The 20,839-nt window shown below is 28.9% G+C and overlaps 1 protein-coding gene across 1 annotated transcript in view; it reads right to left on the reverse strand.

Annotated features, from left to right (window-relative positions):
• Positions 1–644: 644 nt before the first annotated feature.
• Positions 645–20,839, reverse strand: part of Grip128 (gamma-tubulin complex component 5) — a 108,349-nt gene continuing 88,154 nt past the window's right edge. The window contains exons 13-17 of the mRNA XM_075370170.1: positions 16,422–16,542; positions 12,760–12,939; positions 8,869–8,951; positions 3,515–3,677; positions 645–1,085 (exon numbers count right to left, since the gene is read on the reverse strand). Of these exons, the coding sequence (XP_075226285.1) occupies positions 985–1,085; positions 3,515–3,677; positions 8,869–8,951; positions 12,760–12,939; positions 16,422–16,542 (648 nt within the window). The 3' untranslated portion in view covers positions 645–984. The remainder of the gene's footprint in view (positions 1,086–3,514; positions 3,678–8,868; positions 8,952–12,759; positions 12,940–16,421; positions 16,543–20,839) is intronic.

Here is a 20,839-nt window from a genome sequence, read left to right on the forward strand (position 1 = left end):
CACATTCAATTGCCTAAAAACAATACTTCTTACATTTTGGTCAATTTTTTTAATAATATTATGCACAGATAGAAATTTCTGTTAATATTATTAAAAGAAATTTCTTAATTATTCACTATTTACTGATGATGCATGTTTACTAATGAAATGGCCATTAGGTTTAGATTTAAGTTTTTTCTTTTGCAGATGGATCTTTCATGTTTTCCATTTTATTTTATTAATGATTTAGCAAGGCTCTAACTTTGAGTAGAGATGATTGTCATTCTGAAAATGAAAGAATTTTGACCACAAAAATGTTACATGAAGATAATGAAAATACCACTGACTGTTTAAAAAATTAACAGTCCAGCCAAGATGTACTCGTATATTCAGTAAGAAGTACGTATAACATTATAATAACAATTATATTTTCATTCCAGTCAAAAATAAGGTCTTTTTCTCTCACAGTGTCACTACTGTTTTATAATATTAAAGAGAATAATTGAAAAGCAGAGGATTAAAAAAAAGATGGATTTTATTGAAATTTAACATACTGTAAAAATTCATAAATAAAAATTATCAAGCAAACAGACTGATAATATCAGACCATTCTGATTACATTTAATCATAGGTAATAGTTTTAAAAACATATTTCTTAAAGGTATTTATTGCATAAATGTATAAATACTATGCATAAAATAAAAACCACAATATTAAAAAATATTTACATTTTAAAAAATCTTTCAAGATAATTTTCTGCTATTTATTATTATTATTATTACATTTTTATACATTCACAAAAAAACAACATGGTCTAAATTAATAAATATATACATACTCAAATACAAAAATTAAACAGTGAAAATGGTGCCTATATCCCAAATAAATAATGTTTTTAATTAAGATCTAGTTAAATAATTTACATAACAAAAAATAAATTAAAAGACAGAAACAATATTTGCGAAAATTGATTGTAATTTTGTAAAAATTATCCAACAAAGCAGGCTAACAGTCTTTATTCTCAAATGAAGCTTGATCTCCTTGACCAGCATATGAAACAGCTGAAACTGGAAGGCATCTTTCAATATCAGCACTTAGAAATCTCACTGAAACAAAGAAAAGTATATAATCATATGTAGAATGTACTGAATAATGAATAAATGAAAAAACTTTGGACAGTGCTTCAAAACATAAAGTAAACATTTATTAAATGAAAGTTCGAAAATTCTTTGTTTTCAGTATAATGCTTTTTTAAACAGAAATGGTTCAATGGAGAGAACTGGCTTCAATTAACAGACTAGAGAGCACTGAGATGACAAAAAATAAAGAAAATAATAAATGTATTACAATCCATCACTACCTGAGACATCCATAATTTCATATCCTTTTATACCTTCAAACTTTCATAACATACTTTGCATTCTTTGTCTGTATATTTTATTGGACATTTACTCTTCCTTGCCTAACTATCTTATATTATATGATCACACCAACCCTCTAACCATGCTAACACTTTATTTTTTTGTCATCTTAGTGCTCTCTGCAGCCTGTTAATTGAAGGCATTTCTCTCCATTGAACTGTGGCCCACAACTCCATATCTCTTTTAGCAAACTTCAGTTGGTAATTAGCCATGTTTTCTTCATTTCCAGAAATGATGAGGATGCCAAAAGATTTTCCTATTCACTGCCAATGTTTAAGCTCCCTGGAGATTTGAGTAATTCTGAAGAATGAGGATTGCAAACCTCAACAGTCTAGTCATATTGTATCAGTGCATATTCCACTTCTTGATAGCAATAGTTTTAATTCATTTGCATTATTTTATTACAAAATCAATCAAAAATGGGTTGAAATATTTTACTAATTCTTAATATCTACTAAACTCTTTTTATACAAACATAACATAAAATGTTTTAAAAATATTTTTTAAATGTTATTTTTAAAGGCAAATGTGAAATGGTGAATCTTTTCGTTGAATGAGGCTTTCTTGAATCTTTTCTTAAACTTTTTCTATTTCTTAAGTTCTGACTGAAAAATTGGGTTATAAAAAATTGTGATCCAGATGGGTGCCAAAGTGTTAACCAACACACAAGGAAAACTGTCTTGCTGCAGCACATGAATTTTTGCAGTTAAAAATGAAGGTGATGAATTGTTTAATCAGTTGTTGAAATCAATGTTGCATCAATGCAATGGTGAAATTCATAATCTCCTAGACCGAAGAAATTCAAACATTCAGTAAAAAAGCTTATGATTATTGTTTTTAGACAAAAAAGGTCTTGCTTGTTCAATTTAGAGACTCTGAATTCTCTTACAAAAACGTTAAAAAGGTTAGAAGAGCTATAAAAAACAAACGACAAGAGATGCTATTCAGCGGGATTTGTTTTTGTATGACAATGGTCAGCCACATGCAGCAAATCAGACAGAGAAGCAATTGAAAAAGGTTAGTTGAAAAATCTTCAACTTCGCATCCTACAACCCTGACTAATCTCCCACAATTATAATTTTATTTTTCATCATAAATATTTCCATTTATGGAAACTGATATCAGGCAAATTAGTTTTGCACTGGTATAAGGTGGATGGCAAACAAGCCCATTATATAAACTTATATATATTAATTCTAAAGTCATCACACAACAGTGGATTGCTTTTAACCAAACTGCATGGGAAATTAATCTTTACTATGACTGAAACATACATTCTATCTTTTAACATAAAATATTAACAACAGAACATTCCTTGCCAATATACTTTTTTTTTTACATAGAATGTGATTTAAAAATAACTATCAAACCTGCAAAGCAAAGGACAATCAATTTACAGCTGATAGATACATCTGAAATTTCAGACTTTACTCTAGCCATTTTTATGAAACAATTTTTGTGATTTACTCAATAAGGATTCAATCTAGAAAAACCTTCACATTCAGAAAAGTGAAAATGTAATCATAAATAAAGTAAATAAATCACAAAATTCAAACATTATAGCAGGAAACATTTTTTTTAAATTCTGACAAGAGGTCTCTTCTTCAAATGAGTTTTTCAAATTACTATTTTATATTAATTTGCTTTCATAAGGTTTTTGTGAAAATAATATTTACCACTACTGTGAATGTATGTTGATAAACTTCAAATATAACTAAGGGAGCTTGATTTGCTGTTAAGTAAAACATAACATTTGTTGGAGAATAATAAAAATCAGACTAATAAGGGATAATGTTTTGTTGGTCACTTAAAATATATTAAAAGTAACTAATTTCTTATGAATAACAAGGTATCTAAAAATAGTATCTAGTAATATACAACTGCATTAACTTTTAGTACTACAGTTAGTTCAGCAATTACTGAAGGTCATTCTATGCAGTTCAATTAGAATAAATCTAATTAGCAGTTTGCATATTTTATTATACTCTACAGTACTGACTTTTTGGATATAAAAATAAACATTTACTTATAATTATTTTTGAAGAAAAAATGAATTAAATAGAATTCAGTAGAGATTATATTTATAATTTTTTATCAAGAGAACATATACTAACAAGATGAATTTGAATGCTGCCCTACACTGTGCTTTAAAACAAAATGCAGAACAACATGTGCTCTAGTATAATCTTCTTCTAAATTTGTAAGCTCCTCTGAAGTTAGAGAAGACTCAGCCTCTTTAGTCCAGTAAGAATTTAGACTTCCGCAAGTGAATAATAGCTGCAATAAAACAAAAACTTAATCAAAAGTTAAGGAACAACAAAACCTGTATCAAATATGTTTATAATTAAAAGATTTAATACAAATAGTATTTTATGAATTCTAATCCAATTTTTTTTTTGTTCTTAATACAATTAGAACTATATTTTTGGTTATGCAAAAGATACTGTCAAATAATTTAAATATATTCATCATGAGTATCAGGATTTTATTAATAAAATTATTTGTATTTTACATACAATTTGACATATTTATACTGATTTTCCAACTTTTTAATGTGCTTTCTACAATGTGATTTGTCCTACTCTGCATAAAAGACTACTGATATACTGACTAACTATTCATATAGAAAACAAATGATAGCATAAAAACACATGTAATACCAACATATTTATCTGACTGTAAGTTTTAAACAAATCATAGTCCTAACACCTACATATATTTACTACATTAAATACCCTAACATACACACAAAAATAATAGTAAAATTCAATAATTATAAAAAAAAAAAATTAGTTATTTAAAACAATAATTTTTTTTAATAACAAACCAAATTTAATAAGTACAGTGTTTTAAAAATTTGTCATAGCACCTTCAGTCACTTTTGTTAACATTTTCTTCAATGGTGCTACTTTTCTCAAACTGGTGGTTGTTGATGGTGGTTTTTATGAATTAGACATCTAGTACAGGTCGTGTGGTGTAACTTGACGATTGCAGCCTACCATACAAGGGGGAAGTATATTCTACTAATACCGTCCCACATCATCACAAGTGCGACATATATTGTGGTTATAAATGCAAATGGATCTAAACCGCAAACATTTATGTTATAAATAACAGTTCATGATACACAAGCTGTAAGAGATAATTTAACTACTGAAAGAAAATTAAAATATAATTGTAATTTGTAATAAACTTTACAAAAAATTATGATATATAAAAAAATTGTGGAAAACAAAAACAAATTACTGTAATATGTTAAATAATGGCGAATAGTGTTATTTAATTATTACAATTTTTTAATTATTCAAATAATCTAATTTAGAAACCCATATAGATTAAATATTTCACAAACATTTGAATTAAGTTAAATCAAACTTACCAACTTGTCTTCAGTGCTCAAATTTTATGAATCTATTTTTTCAACTCCAGATAATGCCTCCAATGGAACCTCATCTTCAGTAACACTCACTGTTTCATTTTTAGAAGTTTCACCATTTAGATTAAATATTAGTTGGTCAACGTCAACAACCATGGCACATTCTTTACACCAGTGATCGTTATCAATCAACTTTCTCACAACACTTTAACCACATACTAGCATCAATAGAAGAAACTTTTTGTTCAATGAGGGCAATAATATCTGCTGCTTGAAAGATTAAATTTCGATCTGCCACCCACTCTTATTATTCTCCAAATTAGTTCTAAGAAGTCATCAGTCTAAGAACTGTATGACCCTCCACTGGCATAACGTTTGGAACAAATCTGTCTTTTCCTCCTGCATGAATTTTGATGACCCTTTCACCTTTGGAAATTCGTGGATGAAATCCCTCACTGCTTCCATCTTCTCACGATTTAGTGAATGGGTGCAAAGTTAAAATGTAACTTTCATCTAAATATATGATTGGTCTATTTTCTTCCAAAAATTTCTTAATGGCTTTCAAATAAAAGATTCTCTAATAACAGTATCATGTTTCTCTGTCAACAATTTTCAGCTATTTGTAAATAACCAAAATAAATAAACTACAATCCAGTTTCAAAACCCAAACATAATATACTTTACAGACAGAAAAAAGTTTAATTCTTAAAAAGATGTCACATAAATTAAAAAAATAGCACACAAATAAATTTACTGAAATTAACTAGTTGCAGTTCAGAAGACTGTGATCCTACTGTCACGTAAGAGGATGCTAAATACTTATTATTAATTGTTATACATTATAGTTGTTAACATTTTTTTTATTAATATAATAATTATTATTATATTTTCTGCTAAGAACACTATGATTTCTGTGTTGAGTACTGTTTATCTTTCTTAGCTTCATTCTTTTATTATCTGTTGATGCGTTTCATAACTCCATTTTCAAAACTTATTGTACTCTTAATTAGTTTTGCTGCTAAATGTCTTCCACACGTCTATTCTTCTATTGTGTTCTGTATATCTATAATGTTTTGTTCAACATTTTTTTTAATGTTACAATTTTTTAGAGTACAATAAGTTTTGACAATGGAGTTGTTCTGAAATGCATCAATATATAATAAAAGAAAAAAGCTAAGAAAGGTAAACAGTACTAAACATAGAAGTTATAGTTGTTTATAAATACAAGAGCCTATACATCTACTGTAATATGTGCTGGATAACATAAATCATAGTTTAAACGTAACTTTAAATGCAAATGTATACAATAATTAGAGGATGATGTCATAAATATGATTTTGTAATATTATTTTTATAACAATGATGTTTGTGGAATGCATGCATAACAGATCCTTCAAACCCCCACCACACCCAATGCAGCCCGTTCATCATCATAGTGCCAATCGTCAACTTACAGCATGGACGACCCAATATGTGGTAGAAAAGTGTGTTTTATTTAACCTAGTTTGTTTATTTTGTATATAGTTGTATTTATTGATTCATAAAGTTCGAGTGTATTAAGATGTAGATCTTTCTGTGAATAAGCTGAGTAACAAGGTTTTTTTAATGTTGGTACTTCATGATTTGTAACTATGCGGTGTTTGGAAAATACTGCATAAGATCAATGTTGACTTTGTTGTTAAGAAGGGGTTTTAAATGTTCATTGTATCATTGTTTGAACTTACATCCATTTGACTGATGTAGACTATTGTGTTACAAAGCAGTCAGTTTATACATTTCACAGTCACTTGTTTTGAAGGCCTTGTATGTAATGGCTTGTTTTGATTTATTCATTGTATTTTAAAGGCCACATTGTTATTGTTTATTACTCTGAAGGTCATTACAAAAAAAAAAAAAAAAAAAAAAAAAAATACATGCACCAGTGATTGAAGATAGCCACAAAAGCAACTGTGTCATATTTATATTTATTAAATTTGGTTTCATTCAACTTGTCAGAAGTTTATAGTTTTAAATAATTTTTTAAATTAACAAAAGAAGATTATTATTATTATTAATATTATTATTAAGAACAAGTCAGTTAAGAGCCTATTTTAATGTTTTTAAATGTACATAACTAATTCTCCCTCACATGAACAATCTGAAATAATTTGAAACTTTTAAAATATTTTTTTTTAATTTTCTTGATTAACACAATTTTAATTTTACAGATAACCACATTTTAAAATTTCTGATATAAAATGGTTGACTAATGTTAACAAAATCTTTCAATACGATAACTGCAGATGTAATTGGTTTATTTTTAAGATCTACTAATGCTAAAATAATCATCAAAACACCTAATATTTGATGAGAGGAATAAGACCATATTCTACCAGAGCCATCTTATCCATCTTTTAAAAATTGACATATATTTTCCTAATTATTTCATTTAGATATTTCTCAAAACCAATTGTTGGTCTCTTCTTACTTATCTTTCTCATAGGTCTAGCTTCTAGTACTAAAAGCTTTCATCATTAATTTCGATTACATAATAGATACTGACACTTTAGGCATGATCAGATTTCATTTTATAATTACTCTCAATTTCTCATTTATCAATGACATTATTGCTAAATTTCCACTTTTGTTTTAGTAGACTGAGTTTGCCTTCTGTACTCTACTATTAATTTCACGATTCAATTTGAACAATTGCGTGCCATAAACAAAAAGTCTGAACAACCTGATGTGAGATAATGTCACTCCCAAAACTGGCATAACCATTATCAAGGTAACAAGAACCCCATGCAGACTTACTAAGGAGAGTGAGGAGTGAAGCGATTTTACACTGCCTTTTTCATTGAGTCAAACTGTTGCGCACAGCATGCCCTGTCTCTGAAGGTGATGTTCACCTGTACAATTGAGACTTTTATTCTGTTTACCATAGGGACTTTGTGCATAATAAACAATATTTCATTCAGAGAATGTGATTCTGACTACTGCTTCTTGCATCTCAGATAGTTTATATGTATTCCAGCTATTTGACGGGGATAGATGTTGTGGAGCAACAAATTAACACAGTCCATATGTTAGGAGGTAATGAATTATTTACACTGTCTTTAGCAAAAATGTTGATAGCCCATCCAAAAATTCCAACAGACCAAATATTCCAATTAAATTAGTATGTCTTTCTTTTTTTTTTTCTTCCTGTTTAGCCTCCGGTAACTACCGTCTAGATAATTCTTCAGAGAATGAATGAAGATGATATGTATGAGTGTAGATGAAGTGTAGTCTTGTACATTCTCAGTTCGACCATTCCTGAGATGTTTGGTTAATTGAAACCCAACCACCAAAGAACACCGGTATCCACGATCTAGTATTTAAATCCATGTAAAAATAACTGTCTTTACTAGGACTTGAACGCTGTAACTCTCGACTTCCAAATCAGCTGATTTGGGAAGACGCGTTAACCACTAGACCAACCCGGTGGGTAAAATTAGTATGTCTAGAAATACGATACCTATCATAACTCATGCATAGTTTATACATCAAATTATCACTGAAAGACAGATGTAAGGAATTATTTATCCATCTCGCCTATTAATTCATTCATCTCGTCTTCTATTCTTATGATCCATAAAAATCTTTAGAATGTTTTTAATGACTTTAAACAGTTTATTATTAATTTCAATTTCTCAAAGCATTTGAGAATCTTAAGAGCAGCATTAATGTTAAGGAAAGCCAAAATAAAGTTTTCTGATAACATATTGTATTATCTTTTGGGATTTCAATGAGAAAATATGATCTAATTTCTGTCCTTTTAGACAAAGTACACTCTGTTCTTCTTCTAGCATTTTTCCATTGATTTCTCCTTAATGTTAATCTAATATCTAAATCTTAATGTTAATCTTCAATGATAATCTAAACCTATAAAATAATGAATCTGTTATTAAATAAACACTGCACATGAGGTGAAAAACGTTTACAGAAAATACATAAAAGTTTTCTAACAAGGTAAATATTATACACATTTCTTTGATAATATTATCTTTTCAAAATGAACTAATTTATCATAACACGATAAACTTATAATTTATTACAATAAAGTTGAAATACCTTTAATATTGCCTTCATGATAGATGCATTTCCACTATCCAGCAAACAATGTGATTTAAGTTGAGACAGGTATCTGTTATGAGCTGAATAAGAAAAAAATTATAATTCAAAAAACAGTGTGACAATAAAAATCTTCTAGTTTCATCTAAACACTTAAAACACAAAAACCTAAATATTACCAGCAATAGAAATTAAAAAAAAAGTAGAAAGTAATTTTCAAGCTTTCTTTTAAAAAAATTAGAGATGTCCATACCTAAATCATCATTTAAAAGTTTTTTAAGAATATAATTACTAAAATCAAAATATGCACAAGTGGACTGCTAATATACAAATTAAAAAGAAAAAAAGTTTATTGCAATTATTTTCATCAATAAAAAAATCACTAACAAAAAAAATGTTAAAACTAAAGGTCAGAAGTCTAGATCAAATTAAATTCAGTAAATAAAAGGAAAAAATTAAACAAATGGTTGGCAAATACACATCTTTGATTTACATTCTAGTTGTGATTTTGAATGCTTACCATATCTGGTAGCTTGAAAAATCAAAAAGTATTTGGTTTGAGACAGTTCATTAAAAATTTCTACAATAATATTTTAATATTAAGTACTTACAATATCCCATGTCAATTAATTAACTGTTTTATGTATTCTAACTTTCCCGTTTAAATTTCACCCTGTAAATTTCCATTATTTCCACAACACCTTGGATGTTTAGCTTTATGTTTCATTGACATAATTCTTACCACTTAAAATATTTTGTTGCAAATTTGTCATTTTTTAGTCTATAACATATTCATTTTATATATATATCAACCTAGTTCTCTATTTTTCTCTTATTATACCACCCTCAAATTCTCATTTTCTTCACCTTTCTGACTTTTCTAACGTTTTCAATTTTTCTGTAATAATATACATTACATGCAAATGATTTTTTAAAGAATTTATTTCAAACTCAAAAATTTATTATATTTGGTTTTATGAACAGTAAGATACTTAGGTTTACCCAAAGGCAGCATATTCATCATTGGGTATTCTGTATGATCAAGAGTCCCTGGTACCTGGGAGTCCTAGAATAAAATTGCCACCCCACTGAATCCAGTAAAGAATCACTCCCCTTCTAATTAATGGAGAGTGCCAGCCTAATAACACAGATGGAGTTATTGAATAATTCAACACATCTAAGCTATCTAATCAAGAATGAAAGTTAGAAAGATAATGAGAGGGAGGGTAGAGGAAAGGGATGGTTGACTCATGAATGTTTCAAAGAGTGGGTCGACTGAGCACATCAATTAACAATGTTATGGTGAACACAACAAGTGTCAACATTCAAGACTGTCATATTGGTGTGCAGTATGGGAACTGCTTCATATCTCAAAAGGCAATATACACAATATTCTGAGCAAGCTGATGCATAAGAAACATGCTTTTTGTTGTTGGGTTGCTTAACGCCTGATCAAATGGAGTACCAGGTATTCGTCTACGAAGAATTGTTGGCTCACTACAAGAAAGAAGGAAGATGCTTTTTGACAAGTATTGGATGCTTATTGACAAGTATTGGATATCCCATTATGACTAAGATGAAACAAGTATACTCCCAATGGAAGTCAATTTCTTCACCACTTTAAAAAAAAGCAAAAACTGCAAGCAGAGCTGGTAAAACATGACAATCATATTTTTTGATTATAAAGGATTCATTTACCACCATCAGGTACAGACAGGGACTACCTTTAATGAATACCCTCATATCACTTAGATAATCTGCAAATTTCTGAATGGAATAAAATCAAAATAGTTCCTCACCCACCATACAACCCAGATCTAGCTCTGGGTGATTTCTGGCTGTTCGTAGAGGTGAAGGACTCGAAAGGCTGAAAATTTGAGACTATCTAGAAGTTGTAAAAGTTATGGAGGCAAACTTTTTTTGAAAGATGGTTACCTGGATTTTGTGTTTCCAAAGTGGATCAAACACTGGAAGCAGTATATTGCACCTAAGGAAAATTACTTTGAAAATGAACATGTAAATGTAGATTCAGAATAAAGATTTTTTGAACTACAGCTGTTGTCTCATTACTTTTTAGATCGTCTTTGTATTTTTATTTATTGGCATATATATTTTATTTATTGACAGGATTTTTAATTATCAACTGAAACGATGTAAAGTGAGTTTACTCCTCAAAAACAGATTTCTTTAATCCTAAGTTTTTGAGTTGGATAAATGCTACAACTGACAGTTGTTGCACAATGGATGTTATTACAGTTGGAAGTTTTGATAACAACCAGTAAGGCTTTAACAAGAAATTTCACCAGAACCCTACAAGTCCAAAAGAATTTCTACAATTAGAAATATTCTCTCTACTATAACTTTTCTGTTTAAAATATGAATTTAACACATAAAAAACCTACAGTTAACACACAAGAATTGTACTCATTGTAAAAACAACCTCTTTTAAAAACCTTAATGATGATTCACTAGTCATCATTTTATAATTTTTTTGAGAAAAATTAAATAAAATAATAAAAACAATTATAACAATTAAAAAACACCACTGCCAAAAAAAATAATTAAAAAATAGGGCTACAAACAACAGAAACTGAACTAAACAAATTAAAACACGATTTGGAAATAAAGGACTAAACATCATTATGTAGTATTTAATTAAATAAAATAATGGGTGAGCAATCAATTTTAGACAGTTTTAATTTATTTAAATATATTTTTCATGTTGTAGAAATAGCAGACTTTTAAGATTGTCTAATGATTTATATAGATGAGAAAATTTAGTTCTTCAATGAAAATATTTAAATGCAGTCAGGGGCTCAGGACAAAATTTTCTTACGTATTTTTGACAATGAAATTTATTATTTTTTTAATTTATCAGTAACAAATGAGGATATTAACGTGGTTTTAGTCTGTGCAATCTTCATGTTAATATCTAAAAACTAATTTCAAAATTTTTTGAAATTCTCAATTTAAAGAGTTAAAATGGATCTGAATTTTTTTTAACTTTGCTATATTTTTTAATTTCTCAGTAACAAATGAAGATATCAACTTGACTTTTGAGTGTCTAGTCTTCACATGAATATAAAAATCAGTTTCTAGATTTTTGAAATTCTTCCTTGAAAGGGGTGAAGAAAGATAAAAAAAATTCTGAAAAATGATTGAAAATTTTCCCCATTTCCGATAAAAACTAGATTTGGGCTTGCAAATAATTTCCTGATAAATATCTAAAAACCATTTACTGTTTTTTTCTAGAATTCCTAATTTTTAAAAAGTGTAACTGTATGGTGCAATGGCTCAATCAACACAGCCACTATCACTGTTACTGAATGTTCAACGCAAGTGGCTACTACACCTACTTCCAGTTACTTGACTAAACAACATACAATACAGACCAGGAACAAAGCCCCGTGGCTAGATGGGAGAGGCGAGTGAAGAAAGGTCTGATTGGCTAAACTTCCCCTGACCACAACAGGAAACTTAAGTAACTACACAGCGTGGGCTACATGAATAAAGTTAGTATATGCTGAAAACTATACACCTACCATTCACTGTGAGTATTTACCTACATAATTTACTTTTTTCAGAATTCTTTTTTTCAACTTATGCATAATTCATACTATTTGTGTTCTTTTCTTTTCAAGATACTTTGTATTTTTTAATAACAACTCATTTTTTTTGTAATTCAAAAAATATAATAAGCTTAGCATAGAGGAATTATTTTTATATTCATGTTCAAATTCTAATTATGTATTTAGTAAGCAAAGCCACAATGGGAAATGCTAGTTATAAATAAATATTTAAAAGTTTTTACTTATTATAACAAAATTGAATTAAAGTTTATTAAGAGAAAAAATCACAATAAGCCTAAAAAATATAAATAAAATAACATACCACTAATTATGTCATCAAAACTAGAAGCTTGAGATAATGCAGAATCTAACTTAATCCTTAACTCCTTTGGTGTAAATGTGACGAAGTAAGAATGCAGAATTGAAACACAATGAATTAAAAATATTCTTAGCTTGTAAAGCACTCTTAAACGCAAGTGATTTGATTCAGTATCTTTAATATCTGAAAATCAAATACAGTAATCACTAAAATTACAGTTAATAGCAATTATAATTAACTAACAAGTACAAAAATAGTAATGGCATTAATTATATATTTTTTTAAATATTGTCTTATTTGGTTTAAATAGAAAAATTTTCTGTGAGCTACCATAAAGTTTGTTCTTCTTTTGGACAGAATAAACTTAGTCATAATTCTAAACAGATCTTTTTACATAAAAATATAGAAGTAAGTTACGTAGATTTTACTGTTTTTCAAATTGATTTCCTTTTGTTTGTTAAAAAAATTATTAATCATATTATTCTTATTGCCACTCAGTCAAACTCCATGGAAGAGTGGTAGTGCCTTCCTCTTTCATCTGAAAGGTTTAGAGTTGATTAATGTGATGTCTGAAGAAATCTTTCATATATTACAAAATTCAACTTCACTATGAAAATATAATTGGGCATTATCTGATTGCTTCTAAAAAAAAAAAAAAAAAAAAAAATAAAAAAAGGATTATCACAAATTTTTTCAATTATTATATTCTATGTGTACTCAGTCCATGATGTAGAAAGTACACTGCTTATAAACTTGGCTGAATAAATAAAATAAAATAAACTCTCTACTTAATTAAAAATTTGGATGGATCAATATAAAAGAGAGAATATCATTTCCAAGGGGTGAATTATGGGTTTTATACACACCAGCTATGTAAAATAAATGGCAACATTCGATGTACTTAAAGATTCTCTGCTTAATAATTAGTGTAATCCTTGGTACAATTTTCATTTCTGAAATTCTGGTTGAAAGAAACAAAAGTGTAATAAAGAATATATCTATAAAAATATTGCAATATCCACATATGGAACATCACAGTAGAAATCAGAGTAGTTCAGCAGATTAATTTGATATAATCCTTCCAAGATAAAAACATACATTTTTAAATAATCTAACAAAAAATTGGTTTGATATCAAAATAGTTCAATTACATGGAGAAAAAGAAATATGTAATTCAATTACATGGTGTAGTTTCTTGAAGTTCTCTGATAATAACTTTGTATTTTCTTAATCATCAATCTATCAAGGAATGAGTAGATGATTAGTATTACCAGATAATAAAGTGAAAAAAATGACCACCAGCACTGAGGATTAATTCAGCAAACTCTAATGCATACACTTTGTATCACAATCCTCATTAGTACACTCTTGGGTTTCCAAGTCTAAAATTTAATAACATTTACCTCAATGAGCCGACTTAAAAATGTTATGTTTTATTACTCTGAAGGCATGGCCATATCTGAATAAGAAATTCATGTCAAAATACTGTAATTATTAAATGCATTAGTATTATTAGTAATATATATATTAATAACAATATATCTCATAGTAGCATATATATATATATATATATATTGGTGTGCTACCAATACATGCACATAATATTGAAATTACAATAGTAACAAAAAATAAAAACCATGTAATGGATTTCATCATTTACAGAGAGAAAGTAGGAAAGTAACTAATGGAGAAAAAAATACTAAAATAATTTATCAATAGATCATAATGAAAATAATCCTGAAGTAAGAAGAAAAGGATTTAAAGTAGTCAAGGGCTATAAATACTTGGGAGCATTAATTACAATAAAAACTAAGTAAGGTAAGAAACTGAAAACAGGTTAACTGCAGTTAATGTATTCTGCAAATGATTTAATCAAAAAAATAATTATAAGATAAAGAAACATTAAAATGTTATGGAAGATATATGGTCAACAGTTTGTTATAATGTGTATGAGATATACACATTATTATGAGCGTGAAATCCTTTACAAAGAAGAAAAAAGGGAAAGGATAATAAAAAAATATATAAGGGAAATGGTATTGAATTACAAAAGCTTTGTAGTGACCCAGGGATATTTGTAAAGGGTAAGAAGGGGAGAATCACATACGCTCGACATCTGCAGAAAACAATAAATAAACGTACATGGTATGGAAGGTTAGATAGATAAAACAAAAGGATCTTAAAGGGATTGACTAAGAAAGAGATGGATAGTATAGATTTTCTCAATAAAAAAAAAATGCTTTTCAATTATAGTAATATATAATGTATTAGATATGAATTTGTAACATTAGATAAATGCTAAGCCTTACTGGGATCTGTCATTAGAAGATAGTGATAAACAGGAGAAATAATGGAGGCATTATTCTCAATAAATGAAATGATAAGAGTGTGTGACCTTTCTATTGTGCAGTAACAAACAAAAATAACATTAATACTTTTGTCAATGGTACGAGGAACATTCAATAATTAACAAGACAAATTGATGTAGGAAAAACTATTTATTCAATGACAATGAAACTTTCAACAGTCTCCAGCAATATTTAGACACCTGTCCCACCGTACTGTGAGCTTTCTGATTCCCGCAGCGTAGAAGTTTTTACCTTACTGTTTGAACCATTTCTGTACTGCATTTTTGACTGCTTCATTGTTGTCAAACTTCTTGTCACAAAAAGTCTTTGAGCAAGCCGAACAAATGAAAATCAGATGGGGTAAGGTCTGGACTGTAAGGAGGATGTGGCAACACCTCTCAAGTCAGCTTCTCAAGCATTTCTCTGGGTATCTTTATGGGCTGGAGTCAACTGTCTTGGAACCCATCTCAATACCCACTTATACACATTACTGTGGTTTAAACACTTTTCAGCATACTGTTTCAACAGTCTTTTAGTAAATTTTCACCATTTTCACACTTTCTAATAACAAAAATCTTATCACTGAACACTGTCCTTCCGGCATACATGTTTCAAGAGGATTTGGCGTTCTGAAATCAACAAAAGAGGCTATGTTTAAATTAACTATGATCGAACAGCTGATTAAATGTGTTCCCAAGGTTACCAACTTGACCCTCAAAAAGTTTCATTGTCAGTTTTTTTATCTATATCAGTTTGTTTCGTTAATACTGAATGTCCCTTGTATTTATGTCAATCATTTTTTTCTTCTACTTTTTCAAATGAAAAAAAAAAAGCTTGTCAGTAATCAAAATTTCACCAGTTCACAAGTGTATCATTTTGAACAGCTAAAACAATAAGTAATTTACTAACTTAATCAAATAAAATCATGGTTTCAGAATATAAAAAGAAATAAAAATAAAAAAAGATTAAAATGATTGCGTCGGTGCATGGACACAATATGGAAGCAAAGCTTCTTATGCAATATTATATTAATTGTTCAAAATAACGTATGTGCAATATACAAAAATAATAAATTTTTTTATTAATACACATATTATAAAAGAGCGAGAATGCACGCATAAGCATAAGCCATGTATAAGAATGAGAGAGATAGAGCACTTACTGAACACACGTATTAATATCGAAATATAGTTAGAATTGACATATATAGCTAGTGTGTGACACTCATTTTGTCTCAGTTGACTACCCGCAAATGCTGCGTTAAGAAACTTCGCTTCAACAAGAAAAACAATATTAAAATAATTTAGACGTACTGACCAGAAAATCGTAACTGATGCAATGAAGCAAGAGCCCATTCTATTTTTAATAAAAACTTAAAAACACTGTTATAAATTTCAAGCGATTCTTTAGTAATAATTAGACTTAAAGGAAGATCCACCTGAAAACAGACAGAAAACTGAATTAAATTACAAAAGATAAATAATTATACCTATGATAGAAAACTGTAATTAATAAAATTTACATTATTTTTTAATGAAACTCTACTACATAATTTTCTATCTGAGGAAATTTTGCTGGGAATAAACAGAAGATATGAATTTTTATTATGATGATGTAAATAAAAATATTTATTAAAGATTTCTGTTAAATTTGTGTAAAAAAATAAGTTTTTATATAAAATAACATATATCTAAAATATAAATATAAATAAACTGAAGCATGGATAGATGTGCTGAATAACTGATCACACAAGCCTGCAAAATTTGGGTTGTGGAACGTTTATTAACTTTTGATAACTGATTCCAATGTATATTTTAGCACTCAATTCAAAAATAACCTTAATTTTTTCTATTGAAATTTGCGATTTCCAAAAAATTGCAAATTTGTATAAGTTGAAAATGTGAAAATATCGTACTATAAAAATAGATACAAAAAATTAAAAAAAAAAAAAAAATTAATATAATACATTCACTTTTTTGGTTTTTACTATGCATTCTTATTGCTAAACAGTTGAGTGGTCTGAGAAGCGGACGAGGTGGGGAGGGGATGGGAGGGGGAGGGGGTTTGAAGATGACGAGGCGGTGGGAGAGCTTGCTGATAGGTTGTGACAAGACTTAACAAAATGTAACATGTTTATTGGCAGCTCATGGTAAATCAAGTTCTTTTCAGTCCTCCGTGATCAAACGTGTTTTTGTCGGTGGAAAATATATTTTCAGACCATAAAGCAAACTTTCAACTTTCAAAATGGCTTCAAGAGGCTGCAAAAATTCTCCAGATTCTTTTTGTTACATTTATAATGAGTTAATGGTGGAAAGGAAAAAAGAAATATAACAAGTTTTGTTCAACAAGTGTACTTCATGTATTTCAGAGTGAATATAGGAGATCAAGACAAAACTTGGGCACCTCACTACGTTAGCCACACATGTGTTGTTCACAAAGGGTGAACACCAAGCATTCAGATTTGGTGTTCCAATGGAATTGCGAGTCACGAAATCACACCAATGATTGTTACTCTTGTTTGAACGGTGTTCACGGTTTCAATTTGAAGAATAAAAAAAGAATCATCTGTCCAAATATGCCATCCGCTTACGCCCAGTTCCTCATGATCCAGACATATCAGTACTAATTTCACCAGAAAATTTACCTGAAATAGATGGTTCCACAAGTGATTTAAATGAAGATAACAGATAACTTTGAAGAGCAAGAACCTGGATATAGCTGTGCACCAGAACTTTATTCACAGTCTGAATTAAACGATTTCGTTTGACACTTACATCTGACCAAAGAAAATTCAGAATTGCTTGGTTTGAGGCTTAAAGAGAACCTGCCAGCAGCTGGCACCTCTTTTCCTGGTTCAGATGCAGAGAAAAGGATTTTTTCCATATTTTTCGGAAGAAAGAGAATTAGTCCTTCAATTGTAGACTGTTCATAGATTCATCCAAAAGAAGCCTCAAAGTTCTTCTTCTTCACAATGGGAATATGTATCCATCAATAACCGTTCGACATTCTGTCCATTTAAAGGAGGGTTACGATATTTTGGAATTCATTCTCGATAAGATTAAATATGAAAATCGTATGTGGATTACATGCAGCGATCTCAAAATAATATCGATACTCCTAAGAGAGAAAGGAGGATATACAAAATTTCCTTGTTTTTTGTGTGAATGGGATAGCCGAGACAGAGAAAATCATTGGATAAGAAAAGATTGACAAAAAAGAGCTTCATTAGGACTATTTTCCTAAAAATCTGGATGCCATTAGTAAAGAGATGGGTGAGAGGTTTCATCAGGACATGAAAGGAAAACCCACTGGGTTGGTCTTGCGTCTTATGGTGGTGAATGCGTCTTTGCAAATCAGCTGATTTCTAGTCAAAAGTTCCAATGTTCAAATCCTAGTAAAAGCAGTTACTTTTATACACATTGGATACTAGATCATGGATACTGGTGTTCTTTGGTGGTTGGATTTCAATTAACCACATATCTCAGAAATGGTCAACCTGAGACTGTACAAGACTACACTCATACATATCATCTTTTAAAGTAATAGCTGACTGTGATTCCTGGAAGCTGAGCAGGGATAAAAAAAGGACATGAAAGAAATAGAAAGGAGGTATCAGGGGAAATGAACTATTATGATGACGACAGACTGCTGCTGGATATACACCAAGATGAACCCTACAGAGAACACAGAAGGAAAAGCGCAAAGCAGAGTATAAACCGTCCAAAGAAACTTCAACACATGGAATATATAACTGTAAGTATTTTACACAGTTCATTATTAAGGGTGGGTGAAGGGTGAGAGGTGGTTTCCAATCCAAATGCATGATATACCTCATAAAACTTAAGAAAATAAAAATAAAATAATTTAAAAATGCAATATAATAGAAATTAGGCTTATCTTGCAGCAATATTCATTAGAGATTAAGGGGCCAATGACCTCCCCCGCCCCCCTCTTCAGACCACACAAATGTTTAGCTGTAAGAATGCATAGTATAAATCAAAAGAGTGAATATATTATATTAATTTACAATAAAAAATATATTTTATATGTATTTTATTATATCACAATGTTAGAATAAAAAGCACCTTGGTACCATACCTTGGTTAGGTGCATTTATTCTATTAACCTTGCTGGTTCATATTCAGTAGTAAATAAAATACATTGTTCAGTTATGTTTAAAGAATATGTTTTCCTAAGTTATAATGATCATTATATGTTTCACATTTTAATTTAATTTGTATTACATTGTTGAAGAATATATGTAATTAACTGGATGTACATGTTAACTGTATGAAGTGTAAATTTGGACTAAACAATATAAGAATTAGATACATTGTTACATTATTAATATAAAATATCAGCTAATAAGACCAACTGAATTCAAACAACTTATATACTTTACATGAATAAGAACACAGTTAGTTTCCTTACTTATAAAATAGTAAGGAGGAAATGATACACAAGAGTCTGAAATATACATTTTTACAATTTTTCAACTTTATACAAATTTTGAAATTTCTAATTTGTAAAAAATCCTGACATGATGGAAAAATAAAAAGGTAATTTTTGGATTCAGCCTAAAAAATACATAATCAATTATCAAAAACTAAAACACACAACCATTGCAGGCTTGTGTCAATATCTTTCATGAATGAAAAAATAAATATAATAAACAACATTCTGCTCCATACATCAAAATGAATTTCACAATTCTTGCTTGCACTCATTATTTACCTGTACATTTAGTCTCATTTAGTTAAATGTAAATTACAATTAAATATTACAGGAACATTATAAAGTGCAAAAGTTGAAATTAAATAATTAAAAACAAGCAGAATAAACAAGTGGTAGTGATTTAAAAAATAAAACCTTACATCAAGAACTTCCTTTTTATAACACAAGTTTAAAAAGAGTTTCTTAAACTCATTTTTTTCTTTTTACTACATCTCAAATGTATGCACTAATAAAAACATGCTTTTCTAAAAACTACCAGCAGGGATCTGACTGAAAGTGTAGAAAAAATAGCTTTTTGATAATGACCCAAATACTAAAGGTAATGAATTTTTGTGAGAAATATAAAACAAAATCAAAAAATAAAATAAAATTGTAATCTTGGAGAAAATATTTAATTTCAATTATATAGAGTGAGTTACTATTATTATTAATGTTTGTTTTCAACTCATCAAGTCGGCCTTTATAGCTCTCATCCATCTTTTGCCATTTATATATCTTTCAGTTCTGACCATTATGTGTAAATAAGCTTAATAGTTTTAAGCATATTTTTGGAATGATTTACTAGACTCCCAAAAATAAAAGAAAGAAAGAAACTAGATTAAGATTTAAAAGAACACAGTATAAAGGCAGTAATGTATAGAAATGAAAGATGAGTACTTTTAAAAGAGGACATCTTTTTTGGTTTTAAAATCAGAACTGCAGAAATGAAATATTTAAATGAAACTGTAAATGACTGTTCTTCAGAGGACTAAATAAGAAATAAACAGACTATGCAAGGAAAATTTTTAATTTGAATGAAAAAATGAAGAAGTACAAAATTAATGAATTGTCTATCTTGCACGTCAATAAGTCATTATCACACTTAGCTTTATAATATCAGCCATTTGGTCGTAGAAGTATACATTGTCTTAAGCCAAGGTGGTTCTCACTATAGGTGAGACTGTCTAAGCTATGAAATGAGAAATAACCTAATAAGTGCATGAAATTATACTGAAAATAAA

The sequence above is a fragment of the Lycorma delicatula genome, chromosome 1 (genome assembly GCF_047948215.1).
Source record: "Lycorma delicatula isolate Av1 chromosome 1, ASM4794821v1, whole genome shotgun sequence".
In the NCBI taxonomy this organism is placed as follows: Eukaryota; Metazoa; Arthropoda; class Insecta; order Hemiptera; family Fulgoridae; genus Lycorma; species Lycorma delicatula.